The sequence below is a fragment of the Puma concolor genome, chromosome E2 (assembly GCF_028749965.1).
Source record: "Puma concolor isolate L17-30 chromosome E2, mPumCon1.1.hap2, whole genome shotgun sequence".
NCBI classification, from domain to species: Eukaryota; Metazoa; Chordata; class Mammalia; order Carnivora; family Felidae; genus Puma; species Puma concolor.
The window spans coordinates 12577765-12595188 of record NC_141681.1 but is presented as its reverse complement, the minus strand read 5'-3'; the positions used below and the strand labels follow the sequence as shown (position 1 = coordinate 12595188).

General features: G+C 46.1%; 2 protein-coding genes across 4 annotated transcripts in view; one reads left to right on the top strand and one right to left on the bottom strand.

Annotated features, from left to right (window-relative positions):
• Positions 1 to 1579: 1579 nt before the first annotated feature.
• On the top strand, positions 1580 to 12366 carry GABARAPL2 (GABA type A receptor associated protein like 2). Of its 2 annotated transcripts, none has more exons than XM_086688886.1 (4): positions 1580 to 1750; positions 2083 to 2138; positions 3311 to 3483; positions 6987 to 8682. In XM_086688886.1, exons 1-4 carry the CDS (start codon positions 1717 to 1719, stop codon positions 7132 to 7134), a joined length of 411 nt encoding a protein of 136 aa, XP_086545012.1. In that variant the 5' UTR covers positions 1580 to 1716; the 3' UTR covers positions 7135 to 8682. The 2 variants fall into 2 exon arrangements, with proteins under 2 accessions (XP_086545012.1, XP_025776714.1); XM_025920929.2 differs by lacking the exon at positions 6987 to 8682 and adding an exon at positions 11763 to 12366 and having other exon boundaries at positions 1586 to 1750.
• Positions 12168 to 17424, bottom strand: part of ADAT1 (adenosine deaminase tRNA specific 1) — a 39092-nt gene continuing 33835 nt past the window's right edge. Inside the window, exon 10 of one of the 2 annotated variants that reach the window (XM_086688869.1) lies at positions 12168 to 12491. In XM_086688869.1, coding sequence (XP_086544995.1) covers positions 12416 to 12491 — 76 coding nt within the window. In that variant the 3' untranslated portion in view covers positions 12168 to 12415. The remainder of the gene's footprint in view (positions 12492 to 17424) is intronic. The other variant, XM_086688872.1, reaches the window with a different exon arrangement.

The window sequence follows — 17424 nt, the reverse complement described above, 5'->3', positions numbered from 1 at the left end:
GACACTTAACCGACTCAGTCACCCAGGCTCCCCCTCTCCATTGGCTTCTCATTTCGTTCTAAATAAGATCCAAAATTCTTCACGAGGAATTCAAAGCTCAACACAGTTTTGTTATAGATCTCTTTGATCTCATTTTCTAACACACTCCCCCTTGTTTAGTCAGCTCCAGCCACAAGGGCTTCCTTCCTGTTGCTAGAATATGCCAACCACTTCACCTATTTAGCATTCTATTCTACCATCACTCTTGTCAGCAACCCTGCTTTATTTTCTAAACAGCACCTACCATTACCTGACACATTTATTTTTTGTCTTGTCCCATGAGAATGCAAACTCCATGGGAGCAAGAAGTGTTGTCTGTTCTGTTCACTGCTTTTCCCTAACACCTAGAACAGTGCTCCTGATTGCAACAGTAATAATTTCTAGGTATGAAATTCAAAGGATTTTTCACTTCATTAGAAGAAAACAAGCAAACAAAAATCTATTTTGGTTGCTCAGACATTCAATCTTAAAATAACCAAAATACTTCTAGAATGAAGCTAGATTCCACAGCACCCATCAGGAATTACAACTGCAGGAAATGCTGAATGACAATGTTCAAGCATACAAGCCTTTCAGATGCATCAGAATCACAAGCACATGGCAAGGATCATGTGCCCAATTAAATGAATATTCTTATTAATATTCATCAGCTCATAAACAGATGTTGACCCTGAGCAGACTGTCCTGATGACTCTGCTAGCAAGAAAGGAATGACATCACTGGAGAACCTCCAGGCATATGCTCAGGCAGGTGACACACACACACATACACACAGCCTAGGCTGTGATTGCTGAACTGCCATAGAAACCTGTCTTATGACCAACCCTCAGGGGAATTCTCCCAGCCTGACAATCACCTCTAACTCCTCTGCAGTTAACGTTCAGGGGTCTGTTTGTGATCAGTGCGATGTTACCTTCAAATGCATAATTGTGATACCTTTTCTTAAATGTTTACTCATTTATTCATGAATAAAGGAAGGAAATGGAATTTCTTTAAATTCCATTTCTTGGTCCATGACAACCTAGTATGGCTGTCTCTAATATTGAACCCGCAGCTTGTCATCAGTACCTCTCCTCACCCAATCCCCTCAAACTAGTCACACTCCCTGTATGGAGCCCCCAACCTGTTACCAAACAATACTCCCAGACTGTCAATGCCCTAAACAGACTCCCCTCGCCGTCACCAACCACCAGAGACTCTTCTTCTGGCATTCACACCGCTAAAATCCCTCCCCTTGTCATCAATGAGACTTCCCTCATGAAAAGTCCTCTATAAGAGCCCTGTTCTATCGGCCAGACCCCCCAAACTCCTCTTCCCGTTACGAACGGCCACCGAGACCCCACTCCTGTTACCAGCTCCCGACATCAATTCCTTCCCAGTCACCAAAACCCCTCAAACACGGTCCTGTAGCCACCGTCGTCATCCCACTTCCCCCGGTAGCCCCTCGCGGAGCCATCTCCTGCCCCGCCTCCTTGAGTGTGGCCCAGCTCGCAGGCTGCCTTCCTGGCTAGGAGCGCCGGAAGCCCCGCCCCCAGCCGGTTGCTAGGCTCCGGCAGCCGGAAGTCCCGCCTGCCGTGTAGTCGCCGCTGCTGCTGCCGCTGCCGTCGTTGTTGTTGTGGTTGGTGCGCTGAGCTCCGCGGCTCCGAGAGCCGGCTGCATCCCTTCCCCGCCGCCGCCATGAAGTGGATGTTCAAGGAGGACCACTCGCTGGGTAAGGGCTCCCTCAGAGGCCGGGGGTGGGGGTCGGGGCGGCGGGTGGGCCCCCTCCCCCACTCGGGTCGCCTTGGGTTGGGCTTGGCCGGGCGGGGCGGAGGCCGCGCTCGGACTCGGGTCGCTGAGGCTCCGGTGCCCCCGGCGGCTGCCCACGGACCTTGTGCCGCCTTTTGCCCTTTTTCCTGGTGGCTCGGTACGGAGGACCGAGGCCGCCGGGACGCCGGAACAAGGGCCCCGGGCGTACGCAGGTCGCTGGGGGAGGAGGGCCGGGGGCCCGGGAACCGGCCCACGGGCGGGCGCGACCGTCAGTCCGGTGTGTGTCTCCCACAGAACACAGATGTGTGGAATCTGCGAAGATCCGAGCGAAATATCCCGACCGGGTTCCGGTGAGTGCACTCCCCGCCCCCTCACCTCGCTGTCACCCCGTCGTCTAGGACTAGTGACAGGGCCCCGGGCCATTCAACAGTTGACAAGTTGAGGTTCCAGTCCCAGTTATAGTAGCAGACAGGCCAGACTGGGTTAGGGGCCTTCCGGGGCCCAGACTTGAGGGTCTTGAATTGGTGCTGTTCAGGGCGACTCAGTGCTGAATCTCCCGATCTAGGCCAGCGAGCTGCCTGCAGCCTCTGGGCTCCCTCGCCAATTATGTAAGGAACGATGTTCTAGGACAGGGCAACAGGTCACTGCCACTTTTGGGAACAGTGATGGGGGAAGACTGTCACTTTGGTCTTCGAAGCGGTACTTTAGTCGCAGGACACTCATCTTTAACTTTGAGCCTCCGTCTTTACCTGCCTTCTAGCTGCCTTTCTTCACTTTGACCCGGTCATCCTTTCCTGACCAAAAAATCTTAAAAGCGTCCGAGAACCCCTTCTTCCCTGGTTTCTCCTTAGTCAGTAATAAATACGTTCCTATATTTCTTCTGTGGTAGGAGATAAAGTTTCTGTAATCCTTACTGAGTTTTAAAGGACATGCATGTCTGTTACTGTAGCACTTTGAATAGCTACTTTGAGGGAGGGGTTAGGAGGGACACATTTGAAACCTAGTTCAGGGAGAGTAGGAACAGGCCAAATGAGGAGCTTGGTTCTTGGCCGGCTGGGATTGCCACTCACTCCCATTAGTCTATCCGTTCCTGTTTCCTGTGTTCCTTGGGATCATACTTCCCCTGTAGTGTGAAGGCAGACCCATTCTGAGGTCCTGCAGTAACTGGCTATAGATGAAACTCTCAGCAGATATTCTCAGGTCTACACAGACAAAATGTGGAAAAGCTTTCAAGTAAGGGCTGTGTTTCTCTCATGCATGCTGAGATCCAGGATGATAAATATAATTGACCACAGAAAAGCACTTACTGTTTGCCTGTCACACATTTATATCAGTTCTTAACCTCCAGAGTTAAGAGTTTGTGGTTTATTAAATCAAGGGCATGTTTTCCAGTGTTGTACAGTTTCCCACCCACTCTTTCCCACATACTATTCATCAGCTCCCTGACAGGGCAAGGGTAGAGCAGTGCAGGGCCAGAGCCTCGCTTTAGAAACCCAATCCTGACCTCTCTTTGTTTTCCCAGGTGATTGTGGAAAAAGTCTCAGGCTCTCAGATTGTTGACATTGACAAACGGAAGTATCTGGTTCCATCTGACATCACTGTGGCTCAGTTCATGTGGATCATCAGGAAAAGGATCCAGCTTCCTTCTGAAAAGGCAATCTTCCTGTTTGTGGATAAGACAGTCCCACAGTCCAGGTAAGAAGTGTTTACTGGCATTGGCTATCTGCTTAGCTGCTTACAGAACTCAAAACTTTGAAGGTCAGAAAACTTGTAAATGTCCTGACTGGAAATCTGGATTTTGGGCCCCGTGACATGAGGAGTTCAAGGAAAATAAGAAAGAGCTGCAGTACATGGAATGTCCTTTGGGTTAAGAAAACAGAACAAGGTTGGACTTAAAAAAAAAAATAATAATAATAAAGAAATGCAGCCTCAGACCCTCACGAATCCTTTAACACAGTTGAGGACTTACTTAGGCTTAAGCCATCAGTAGAACTGAAGCCTAAAATGAGATTTTCTTCAAATGATCCATGAAATAAGTCCTGGCATTCTCCACTGGGAGCTTGTGGGCCCTCCTGAGGCTCAGCTTCAGTTAATCACCCTGCTGCTTGCTCTCCAGACTTATTTCGGTGCCACTGTCAGAGTCAGAGTGTGTAGCTGCCTGATCCTCAGGTATGCTAAAATGGCTGCTGTCCAGCAAAAGGCTCCGTGGTCTCTTTACAGACTTCTACCTCCCTCGTCACACCTGCTTTCACTGACAGAGTAACCGCCCCCTCGCTCCAGCTCTTGGGCTGCCTGGAAGCGTTCTTTGGGATAACTTGGGACCTGAATCAAGGCAGGGGCATTACGATTCCCTTCTTCTGTGTAGTTGACTGCCTAGCCTTAGTTGCCTATGGAAAGAAGAAAATGGACTCATTCTAAATTCCTGGTCAGTCCTTTCCCATTACTGGCTGAGTACTTCTAGACCCTGAGCCAGATGCTAGTCCCTCTCCCGAGCGTGGGTTCCCTGGCTACATGTCATCTTGGCGACCCAAACTAAGTCTCATTTGTCACCCCCCGAAAGTAGCACTTCTAAAAGCTAAGGCTTTCAGAAGCCCTGGGAACTAGCCCAGTGTGGCCAAAGTATGTTTCCTTTGAAAATCCTTGGAAGGTCCAGAAAAGGCCTAAGCCAAACTCCATTCCTCTTCCTATGAAAAGTAGAGAGGTCTGGCTACTTGTTGGTCTGATTTTTGCTTTCCCAACCTCCACTGCCTCCATTTCCTGTGTTTGGCAGAGAAGCAGGATAGAGGAGAAGTGAAAGGTTCTTCAGTAAGGCCGGTGTCCTGCCTGAGAAGGTAGGCCGAGCCCTGCCTGCTGGGTGCTGTGGGTCTCCCGCAGCTATAGTTCGGGAAGCTGTGGTGTTGGCAGAGGCGGTCTGGCCACCTGGTGGGGCTCTTCCAGCCTCTCTTCCCAGGCCTCTAGGCACTGCGGTGCTGGGTGTACTTTTCATCAGGGGCGGAAGCCCTCGGCCTCTGTGGTCATACTCAGCTTCCCTTAAGGCTGTGGGGGAGGTAAATCTTCACTCATACCACCTGCAGCTTCTGTAGAGCTTTAGTGACCCTGTGTTTCCTCCTTCCTGGAGATGGCTTCTTAGGTGGAGGAAGTAGGCGACTAAGACCTGTGGCATTGAATTTATTTTACTCGATTCTGATCCTCTGATATTTCTTGAAGGAAATGAAGTAGGCTTCTGGAGACACTGTTACTCTGAGGGCTCCATGTTAATCTAGCAATTAAAATGGCTACAGATTAGCAACTGCCCCCTCCCTCCATTATCCCTGAGATATAAATAGAATTGGAAATGAAGAGTGATTCTCAGGGCAGCAGAGGCTGCTTCATTTTCTCTCCAAGTCCCATTTGCCTTTCCAACCTGATAAGAATCTGCCCTAAAGCAGATGATGCAGCGGTGACCCAAGTCCCGATTTTAGAGAGTCACTAACCAGGCTTCCTCTGTCTAGGCCTGTGGCCCCAGTTAAAGGCTTTCTGCTTCAGGCTTAATGCAGCAGTTATTTGCTGGGGGGTTTTATTAAGAAAAATTGTTCTTCGGGGCGCCTGGGTGGCTCAGTCGGTTGAGCCTCCGGCTCTTGATTTCAGCTCTGCTTATCATCTCATGGTTCATAAGTTCAAGCCCCGCTTTGGGCTCTGCGCTGACAGGGCAGAGCCTACTTGGGATTCTCTGTCTCTCCCTCAGTCTCTGCCCCTCCCTCACTTGCACTCTCTCTCTCAAAATAATAAACTAAAAAAAAAAAAATTGTTTCTAAACAAAAGAGGTATGTGACATCATTGGGCTTTATGCTGACGGTAATCACCTGATGGTAGCACACACAAAACTGTCACAGGGTCTCCCCCTGAAGCCCATGTGTGACTCAGCTTTGCCATCTCCTCCTTGAGGCACCTGAGCAGCAGCTTCTTCCTCAGCAACTTCCAGCCTCCTTAGGAAGTGTGGGGCCTCCCTTAACCTTCTGCCGGAGCTTGCATGCTTCCAAGAGCGGCTAGAGGAATAGTCGGGAAGGGAGGAGTCCAGGCCTGCAGGAGCCCTGCCCTGTCCATGACAGATCTGCGTGAGGGTCACTGGTGGAGCGAGCGAGAGGTGGAGCAGAAGCAACTTCAGTTATTCTTGCCTTCGAGTGGAACTTTGGGAGAGCGTTCTATAACACAGCTAAAAATTGTGGTCGTAAAAATGTGGTCATTGTTTAGAGTAGTTAGTATTAAATATTGATTCTAGAAATAGAGACCAAGGCAAGTCCCTGAGAGTTTTACTTGCTAAATTCTTTGAGTTCTCCATTTTTTTAAAAAGCAGGGCAGAGGGGGTAGGATCGCCACTCCTTTTTCCCATTTAGCATTGGAAAGTTAAATTCTCTGCCTATGTGCCCGCATTCAGAATCAGGCCAGAAACGGCAGGAGAATTGTGCCTTGATGCAGACAGAACTCAAAGGATATCCGTACACGCTTCCCAGTCATGGCCTTACAGGGAAGCCCAGACCTGGCAGTGGCACCTACCTTTTGGTCTTTGTTTAGAACACAGAGTCTTCTTAATCCCTGTTTAAAATAGAAACAGTAGTATATTATTAAATAAAATATCTGTAAGATGTTATAATTTAGGAATGTTACCTTTGGAAAAACCTGTGTTTAAGATTGTGGTGCTTAGTTGCTTTTTGATCTTTTTTTTTTTTTAATTTTTTTTTTTTTCAACGTTTATTTATTTTTGGGACAGAGAGAGACAGAGCATGAACGGGGGAGGGGCAGAGAGAGAGGGAGACACAGAATCGGAAACAGGCTCCAGGCTCCGAGCCATCAGCCCAGAGCCTGACGTGGGGCTCGAACTCACAGACCACGAGATCGTGACCTGGCTGAAGTCGGACGCCCAACCGACTGCGCCACCCAGGCGCCCCGCTTTTTGATCTTAAAGAGATACTAAGTAAAGGGAAGTTGTGAGATCTTACAGTGCATTCATCCTTTATTTAGAAATGTACTTAAATTAAGCACTTTTGATCATTTCTAGGTAAATACTTATTCAAGAACAGGATTCATTCCAGAAGTAATGGGATTTATATCAGAGAAAAATCTGATAAAAGGAATAGCCAGTAGTTAATTTTTATGTTGTAGAATGTCAGGGAACCTTCATGGCTAAATTAGCTTTCACTTTGAGGTGGTTGCCTTTCCAGGGTCCATAGCAGTGGCCACTGTCCTCCCACCTCACCCCATCTGCCCTCCCCTGCTGGGAAAGAGAGAAATCCAGGTCCGGTGGAAGCACGTGGGCTCCAAAGCAGATGGGTGACCGGGTGTGTGCCCATCAGTCCAGCCGGTTCATGAGTCAAGCTGGATCCCACAGCCTTCATGAGCTGCCCTTGGTTGGCCCTTGCCCCTTGGGGGAGGTTCTGCAGGGATCAGGCACCCACACAGTTCTAGGTCAGCCTCCTCCAGCGCAGAGGCTCTTGAGTAGCTTAAATCTAATGTTTGCCCTCAGCAGCTCGGCTATTTCTGGATGTGGATCCTTCTGAAAGGTGCCGTTATGAAAGGCTCATTTGTCTGGATCTGTGTGACTCTGAATGGAGGGGTGGGTGACAGTACTTGAGGGTATCACCATACCTTACTTAGATTGGCTTCGTGACTTACAATCTGCCACTGGCTTTTTCCATTTCTTTCCTGGTCAGACTCAAGAGTTTGGAAGGTGGCAGTGCTTCTGGTACTCAGCGGTACCCTTCTGGGTTGGGTGCATGTATGTAATAGTTGATGCCACAGCGGTGTGCTTTAGTATCAGGGACTGGAGGTCATCTGTGGGTGTCTTCCCCAGCCAGTGACTTAGGCAGGAGGCCTTGGAGTTGCAGTGTTGCTCGTAAGTGATCAGGCCATTCAGCAGGTCTGTGCGGCTTGGCCTCACGGGCGCATGCGTGTGAGGATCCTCCGGGCATTCTGGCGGTAGCCTGCCCAGCGCTGTGTGGCTTGGGCTCTGTGACCTCTGAGAGGGAAGCGCATCTTCTCAGAGGCTTGTGGAACTTGTCCTAAACTGATGTGCCAGCCTCCTGCTGTTTTATCTCGCTGACTTCCATTTACCTTTTTTTTAATGGACTTAAAATTTAAACTGTTTGTGGCCTGGCTCTCTGGGGCTCCAGGCCAAATTATTCTGACTTTGTATGTGTGTCACCCGATTCCATAAGTGCTATTTTGAAATCATACCGTACAGATGTGTCAGTCTTCTTTCTTGGCGCTCAGCGATACCTCGAAACCGGGCATTCGCTCACAGGCTGCTGAATGGAGTGTTCAGCTCCCAGCGTTGAGTTTCCAAGTTTCTGCCCAAGGGGTGTCCCGAGTATAAGGACCCAGTGCTGCTGCCACCTAAATAAAGTTTCCACACGAGGCTGCGTGACAGAGAAAGTTTCCACGCGGGGCAGGGAGAGGAATCTTGCAGTCACCAGGCACAACAGTTGTCACGTTACAGGATCTGAAGGAGGGAGCTCTGTGTGACGCAGAGGCTGGCAGTGGCGGCCTTACCTGGGAAGCTGTTACAAACGTAGAATCTCAGGCCCCACTCCGACCTACTGAATCCAGATGGGCACTTGAACTAGAGTGCCAGTGATTTTGTATGCACGTTTGTGTGTGTGAGAGGCGCTTTTCTCAGGGAGACCTCTGCGGGAGCTACGGGATGCTGCCGTTCGGCCAGTAGAACGGATCTGTGTATGCACTTGGAGGCAGCCCAGCTCAGTGGTAAGAGTGTGTCCTAGCTGTGTGATCTGGGGTGAGTCACTTAACTTCTCTGTGGCTCACTTTTATTATTTCTAAACTTAGGCCACCTCATAAGATTGTTGTGAGGATAAAAAGAGTTAATATAGGGGCGCCTGGGTGGCTCAGTCGGCTAAGCGTCCGACTTCAGCTCAGGTCATGATCTCGCAGTTCGTGGGTTTGAGCCCCGCATCGGGCTCTGTGCTGACAGCTCGGAGCCTGGAGCCTGTTTCAGATTCTGTGTCTCCCTCTCTCTCTGACCCACCCCGTTCATGCTTTATCTCTGTCTCAAAAATAAATGAAGGTTAAAAAAAAATTAAAAAAAAAAGAGTTAATATAAACACACTTAGAACAGTGCTTGGCACGTAAGCGCTATTATAATTAGGAGTTTTATGATCACCCTCCATAGCTGCCGGGGCACTGGTTAGAGAGATTTATAAATGCAGGTTTTACTTAGAAGATGATGGAATCTAAAAGCAGGAAGGAACGAGCCGCATGATGATGGGCCTCCACGTTCCGTCTCAGAGCCTGCCTTAGACAGCGTGGCTCCGGTGGTCATTGTTCGTATTAGGCAGAGTCAGGGGTTGGCCGCCGGTATTTGTGAGCTCCTCGAGTGTTTCTTACTCAGAAGTGGGATTTAGAGCCATCGCGCTAGAGCTGCTAACTTGCTAGGAAAAGAGCACACCTAGTCTTCAGATGGAGCCAGACTTGACATTGGCATCAAGGGGTGGCCGCCTTTGAACTGCACATAGTGTCTTTGACCTCTGCCTCTAAATCCCTCTGGTACTGGTGGTGGGGAGAGGGGAGGACAGGTGCTCGTCCTGGTCATCCTGGATACTAGGATGACGTGGGGCTAAGAGAGCTGTGGCAATAACTGTAGCTGTTTTCCCTGTGGCCTCATTCTGAGGAGTCTCAGAGAAAAGCAGGGTTCCTCAGGGCATTCCCAACCACCAGGGTAAGAATCTTCCTGAGAGACTGAGCTCCATGTCAAGCCTTTTGCTAACCGCTGGCTCCTTACTCCAGTCCCAGATCACATGGCTCTTAAAGATGAGCATCTCAAACAGGCAAAGACTAGCATGTGTCTTCCTCTGGCAGAGAGACCGGTTCTCAACCTAGCTGCACCTGGAATCATCTTGGGCATTTTAAAACATACTGATGCCTGGCTCCGACCTCCAGAGATTCTGATTTAATTGGTCTGGGGTGGGGCTTGGGCAGGAAGAGGTTTTAAAGCTCCCCGGAGATTCTGTTGTGTAGCTGAGGTTGAGACCCAACACTCTAGGGGTCCCCAGGATGGGGTTCCTGTCTCTGCCCGCCGTCCCTCAAGTCCTCACATGTTCTAGGTCAGTGCTGTCGAGAAATGGCATGTGCAAATTAAATTACAAATGTAATTTAAAATGTTCTAGTACATTTAAAGAGAAACAGGTGAAATTAATTTTAATAATATACTTTATTTAGTATATCTAAAATGTCATTTCAGCAGGTAATAAAAATTGAGATTTGTACATCCTTTTTTCATATCAGGTCTTGAAATCGTGTGTATGTTTTACACTTACAGCACATCCCAATTCAGGGAGCCTTATTTCAAGTGCTGAATGTAGCCAGCGGCTACTGTATGGGATGGCAAAAATACAGGACATTTCTATCATGGCAGAAATAGCACTAGTGGATAGGGCCATTCCAGGAAGTCTTTCTGTGGAGTCCAGGTTAGGAGGTCCTCACAGGGAGCGCTGTTTACCAGATGCTGGTGACAGGTCCTTTGTATTCATACCTATCCACCCCCACTTGTTACTTAAGAATTCTCATCTGCCCACACAGCCAACCAGGCTAACCTTGCAATTGGGCAGGAAGAAGAGAAAAGGAAAAATTCCCCTTTATAAAAATGTGGCCTGTATCCCTGTTTATATGGAGGTCCCATGAGGCCTGCTAGGAACACAGCAGCAGGGTGGGGCTGTGATTGTTCCACCAGCTTGAGGCCTTGGACCCCTCCATCTCCCGCCCCCCTGCCTCAGTTTTACTGAATCCTGCATGTGAGCACCTATTGTGACCTGTCCAGCTAGTGACCTCTGATGTCTTCAGCTGGCTCTCAGACTGGTATCTTACTGCTCGTTCTGGTTGACCCCACGCGTGTGGTCACACTGATGTTTAGCACACGTCTGTGCCTCCTCCTCGGCTCTCATAGAACAGTCACGTGGCCAGAGCTCGCCTGGGGTTCCCTGTGTTACTAGTCTTACCCTGGAGCCGGTACAGCTCAGTTTCGTGGCAGAGAACTAGATTAGGTCTCCTGTACTGCAGTCTGTTTTATGGCTTAGGGAAAACCAGTTTTCCCACCCACACATGTTTAAACAATACCTATTTCTGGAGGGTTCTTTGGAAGGTTGGGCAGAGTTTCTCTGGATTCCAGATATATTCTGAGAACTTTCTGCATTACGTGTGAGGAAAATAACTTCTCTTTGATGGCACTGATGTTGATCTCTGGGGCACAGGGTTTTTGGTGGGGGAGCGTCTACAAGAATGCACCCACTTGTACTTACGTTAGGTACAAATGATACACCTTCAAATAAGCCTGGAGGAGAAGCACGCTCCTTGTACACTTCTTTACCTTGGCCCTCCACCCACACAGGGATGGGCTGCTTAGGCTCTTAATTTTGCTTAGTTTTTTTGTCTTGCCCTCGGCATCCAGAAAGCATTCAAGTACTAACCAGAGCTGGCCTCTGAAGGAATAACTTGGTGTGAGGGTGGGTTAGATGGCCTTGCTTCAGGGCAGGAGAATGGACATTTGATTCTAGTCTTGTCTACTGATTGCCAGAGGCCTAATTTATCCTGGCTCCATTTCCCTTCTGTAAAGCTGGATTGTCGGCACACGGCAGTGCTAAGATTTCAATTACTTTTCTTGTCTACCACCAAAAGTACGGTAGAGCAGCTAGTTTTTTTTTTTTTTTTTTTTTTTTTAAATTTTAAATGTGTATTTATTTTTGAGAGACACGGAGAGAGACAGCGCGAGTGGGGGAGGGGAGAGAGAGGGAGACACAGAATCCGAAACAGGCTCCAGGCTCTGAGCTGTCAGCACAGATGCTTAACCTACGAGCCACCCAGACGCCCCAGGCAGCTTGTTTTAGTAGTCACGTCCCTTATCTTCAAACCGACTTGCTCCCGGCACCTTGTGGGTAGACTCAGTGACCAAACCCAATTTTCAATGTTGTTTTTTGTTTTTCTCTTTCAAGCCTAACTATGGGACAGCTTTACGAGAAGGAAAAAGATGAAGACGGATTCTTGTATGTGGCCTACAGTGGAGAGAACACTTTTGGCTTCTGAGGGCCAGTGCTGGGCTGGGTGCGCCGCTCCTGCTTGTGTATCTTGTAAATAGCCGGCCATTTTCAGTTATCAGACCTCTTCACGTAGACCTGTTAGTGCATTTGTAACTGGATTTATTTCTTAATATATTGGAAGGTTTTGTTTCCTTAGACTAGTAAATTATCATACAGAGTTTTATTTTGAGTTTTCCTTTTTGTGCACTGTCCTCATGGCTATACTCCAGGGAACTTGTTCCTCTGGGGATCCTATTTAATGAAGATATTTCCATATTAAAGTGAGGTAGGTGGGGTATTAAAGTGAAAGGGAGGGAGATGATGCATTTCTTCTGGATTATGTTTGAAGTGTTAAAGATGGTTAAGTATTAAAAGCACCCAAATTAAATCCTTAGCAATCAGAACACTTGCTTCACTAGATTTTGCCAACTGCCAATCATGTTGGATTGAGCTTATCTGTTCCTCTTTCTGAAAATATTAAGGTAAATAATTAACAATAAAACTTCCTCTTATAAAGGCATTGCAGTGTGACCATGTCGTTTATTTACTTCTTACAGATGGGTGACTTCTTACAGATGGGTGAGAGCCGTAGCCCTGTGTCTGCTGGGCCAGCAGGAGGCATTGTGGGGCCCACAGGAGCACAGCCTAGGACAGGAAGCAGGGGTCTGTGTCATAAGAGGGTTTTTTTTTTTTTTAATGGTTAATATATCCACATGGATATATTCAGCTTTAAAAACTATAGAAAGATAGACATTCCAATCTCAGCACTGCTGTGTGCCACACACTGAGAAGTGCTGCTCCCACTACTCCTTTTCTTCTACAAAAGAAACCATATATATTTACGTACATGGCTTTTTTTTTCATTTAACAGTATATCCTGGTGATCTTTCCATATCAGTTGATAGGGAGCCTTTTCGTTCATTTTTATAGACAAATAGTATTGCACGGTGTGAATATACCATTATTATGTGCCTAGTCCCATTAACGGTGTTTGGGTTTTAACAGGCTTTCACTATTTTATACAGTGTTAGGACAATAACTGTAGACCATAACGTACTCTTTTTTTCTTTTTTTTATATTTTTATTTATTTTTGAGAGACAGAGACAGCACAAGTTGGGGAGGGGCAGAGAGAGAATGAGACCCAGAATGCAAAGCAGGCTCCAGGCTGTCAGCATAGAGCCCGATGCGGGGCTCGAACTCACAAACTGTGAGATCATGACCTGAGCCAAAGTCAGACGCTTAACCGACTGAGCCACCCAGGCGCCCCCGTAATGTACTCTTAAATGTACCCGCACTCTTTCTAGTGCTGCTCTCCAGTCTCTTCTTCCTAAAAGTCACGATTAGATTTCCCATGTCCATGAAATGCATGATTTCTCACAAATTAGTATAAATGTGGAGGCACAACACACATGCATCTAAGAGGAACACTTAGTTACTTTCCCAAATCTTTCTTAGATTGATTGTGTTGGAGGCTACAGCCCTACATAGATAATCAGAATAAAGCAACTAGGTATCAGCCCACGATCTGGGAACATGTAGTTAAAATAACTGCCTTAAACTTTCTACAGAGGAAATATAACTTTACCAAGTTATATAAGCAACCCGTCAAAGCTCTCTACTGATCTCAGCTCCCCAGGTGGGATCAGAAGAAACTCTTGTCATTAAGCATCATGTTGGTCTTTCTGAAACCTGACCCAATAAAATCTGCAGCCTCTTTGCTGGTAGTTTTAAACTAGAAACAGGGAGAAACTGACCTCTGAGTGGGCACGGTAAAAAGAAGGAACAAGTTCTGTGTTAAAAGGAATCTTGTTTGCAGCGACATACACCCAACTCAAACTGGCTTAAGCTCTAAAAAGGCAATTTATTATTTCACTTATTGTACAGGGATAGTTCATTGGCTTCAGACGTAGCTCGAACCAGAGATCAAAAGATAACATCAAAACTCTTTCCTCTTGGTTTTGTTTCCCTCTGTGTTGACTTCATTCTCAGGCAGATTCTTCTCATGTCATGGCAAAGTGGCCCCGTCAGCTTTCCAAGTCCAGTGGGAGAGCATTTCTTCTGAGGACAATGTTAAAAGTCCCCAGGAGGATTCTGGCCTCACTTGAATTACCAAATAGCTTCTCGCCCATCCCTGCCTGAGGCAGGGACTGGTAGGAAGGAGTGGTAAAAAACTCTCTTTTTAACCATGTGAACAGGATAGGACTATAGAGCAGTGGAGGAGGGATAGCTTTTCAAAGGCATTTTGACCTGTTTCTGTTTCACAACCACAAACCCACAAATGAACAGTAGTAGAGAGAAGAAGAAAATCAAAAAGCAAGTGTCTCTAAGTCAGCTGTGTTTTGCTTTCCTTCAAAATTAAAAGTAATTTGGGGTGCCTAGGTGGCCCAGTCGGTTGAGCGTCCGACTTCAGCCAGGTCACGATCTCGCGGTCCGTGAGTTCGAGCCCCGTGTCAGGCTCTGGGCTGATGGCTCAGAGCCTGGAGCCTGTTTCTGATTCTGTGTCTCCCTCTCTCTCTGCCCCTCCCCCATTCATGCTCTGTCTCTCTCTGTCCCAAAAAAAATAAATAAACTTTAAAAAAAAAAAAAAAGTAATTTGGGGCACCTAGGTGGCTCAGTCAGTTAAGTGTCCGACTTCGGCTCAGGTCAGGATCTGGCAGTTCATGGGTTCAAGCCCCGTGTCGGGCTCTGTGCTGACAGCTCAGAGCCTGGGGCCTGCTTCGGATTCAGTGTCTCCCTCTGTCTGCCACTTCCCTGCTTGTGCTCTGTCTCTCAAAAATAAACATTAAAGAAAAGTTAAATTAAGTTACAGGGGTGCCTGGCTGGCTCCGTTGGTAGAGCACGGGACTTGATCTCAGGTCGTGAGTTCGAGCCTCACGTTGGGCATAGAGATTACTTAAAAAAATTTTTTTTAATTAAAAAAAAGTAATTTATAACTTTTATTGAACACGCGCTGGATACCAGATGATTTATATATATCATCGTGGTTAGTCTTCAAAAAGCACTTACGAGACAGGTAGTGTAATTCTCACAGCTACACTGCTATCAAGTGACAGAGTTAAGGAGATTTAAAACTCGAGATTTAAGAGGAAAGACAGAGTTGGCATTGTGAAATCATTTCATAATGCTTGTTTTTTTTCTATTTACAGTATGCCTCAAACTGCTGGATACTGAGGCACAAACAGGAATAAAAATGTTACCCCGTCTTTCAGAAACTTACAGTATGGGGATAAACCTATACATAAATCAATAATTATGAGCAATATTAGAAAGTATTCTTGGAACAGAGGAAGGAGTAGCTATTATCTATGAAACAAAGTATTGAAGAAAGCAGTCTTATATGTAATACTAATAAAAAATGGATTTGTCAATCTTGCCTTTAAAATGTAGTGTCTGAATAAAGGTTTGAAAAGTTTTAAAAAAGTAGCATCTAGTTTCACCCAACTCTAGTCCTTAAAATACACTAGCAAGATTTTACAGATGAATTTTATCAAACTATGTAAAGAATCCTTAACCCTTTCTTAAGCTTGCAGAGATTAGAAAAAGGGAATAATCACAAATTCATTTTGAGAATTAAAATCTCAATGCCCAAAACTTTGTAAGAGAGAAAAATTAGATCTCATTTATCAACCGAGAAAAATCCTAAATAAATTACTAGTATATAAAATTTAGTAGTGTACTAAAAAATCATGACCAGGTAGAGCTTAGCTCAAGAATGGGTTATATAGTCCATCATTATGTCTATGAATAAAATATTCCAAACTGGGGTACCTGGATGGCTCAGTAAGCTAAGCATCCAACTCTTGATTTTGGCTCAAGCTCATGATCTCACGGTTGGTGGGATCCAGCCCCATGTCCTCGGGCTCTTTGCTGTCAGTGCAGAGCCTGCTTGGGCTTCTCTCTCTCCCGCCCTCTCTCTCTGCTTCATCCTCACTTGCACGCATGCTCAACTCGCTCTTTTTTTTTTTTTTTTAAGTGTTTAAAATGTTGATTAAAATTTTTTTTTAATTTTTTTTTTAAATTTTTAAAGTTTCTTTATTTTGAGAGAGAGAGAGAGACAGCAAGCAGGGGAAGGGGAGAGAGAGGGAGAGACAGAATCCCATGCAGACTCTGTGCTGCACAGAGCCTGATTCAGGGCTTGAACTCATGAAACCAGGAGATCATGACCTGAGCTGAAACCAAGAGTCAGACGCTTAACTGACTGAGCCACTCAGGTGCCCCTGTTTATTTATTTTTAAGAGAGAGAGAGAGAGAGAGAGAGAGAGAGAGAGAGAGAGAGAGACAAAGCATGAGTGGGGGAGGGGCAGGGAGAGAGGGAGACACAGAATCCGAAGCAGGCTCCAGGCTCTGAGCTGTCAGCACAGCGCCAGATGTGGGGCTGGAACTCATAAACCGTGAGATCATGACCTGAGCTGAAGTCGGACGTTTAACCGACTGAGCCACCCAGGTGCCCCTCTCTCTCTTAAAATAAGAAATAAACTTAAAAAAAAATACACCAAATTAATAACTGAAGGAGAAAAACTATATGATCATCTCATAGATGAAGAAAAAAATGCCAGAAATAACTCAAAATCCATGCATAACTTTTAAAAAAACCTCTTAGCAAATAGAAGGGTACTTCTTTAACTTGATAAAGGGAACCCATAAAAAATCTACAAATATGACTACAAATATGACTATTATCATTTTTTAAATGTTTGTTTAGTTAGAGAGAGAGTGCATGCACACACATGCTCTGGTAGGGCAGAGAGAGAGAGAAAAAGAGAGGGAGCAAGAGAGAATCCCACGCGGGCTCTGTGCTGTCAGTGCAGGGCTCAGACTCATAAATGGTGAGATCATAACCGAGCTGAAATCAAGAGCCAGATGCTTAACCAACTGATCCACCTGGGTGCCCCGACAGCAAATATTTAAAGCTATGGTAAATAAGGTAATATGGTAGGTACTGACACTGGGATAGACAAGTACTCTAATGGAACAGAACCCAGAAATAGATCTGTATAGAAAACATACGTCAGAGGTGGCGTGACAAATCAGGAGAGAAAAGAAGAACCAGTCAACAAATACAAATTGTACTGTGAAGTCGGAGGGATGAACTTTATGGCATGTGAACTTTATCTCAATATTCTCAATTAAAGCTGTTAAAAAAGACTGCTGTCACTGCTCTGCTTCTCCTCAACACTGTCCTGGCATAAAAGCAATACAGTAAGAGAGGAAAAGTAAATGAGAGGCATAAAAATCAGAAAGGAAGACTAAACTGTTCTTAAATGTAGACAGTGATAATCTACACAGAAAAATCCAAGAGAATCTGTAGAACTTAGAACAAGTCAGAAAGTTCAGCATGGTTGCTGGATATCAGGTGAGTTACAAATATGGATATTGTTTCTACATACCAGCTATAAACACTTAGGGAGTATAATAGGGAAAAAGATCTTGTTCTCAATAGGAGCAAAAATCTACAAGTGCAGAGGAATAAATTTAATGTCATATGCAAGACCTTCATGGAGAAAATGACAAAACATTACTGAAGGACATGAAAGACCTAAACAAAAGGAGAGATACACTAATATACCATATTCGAGG

Bases quoted from the DNA above. Each gene is read 5' to 3' on its own strand.
- GABARAPL2 (XM_086688886.1), top strand. From the start codon at position 1,717: ATGAAGTGGATGTTCAAGGAGGACCACTCGCTGG. The intron at 2,139-3,310 runs GTGAGTGCACTC...TTGTTTTCCCAG, and splicing joins AATATCCCGACCGGGTTCCG to GTGATTGTGGAAAAAGTCTC. The intron at 3,484-6,986 runs GTAAGAAGTGTT...TTGCCTTTCCAG, and splicing joins AAGACAGTCCCACAGTCCAG to GGTCCATAGCAGTGGCCACT.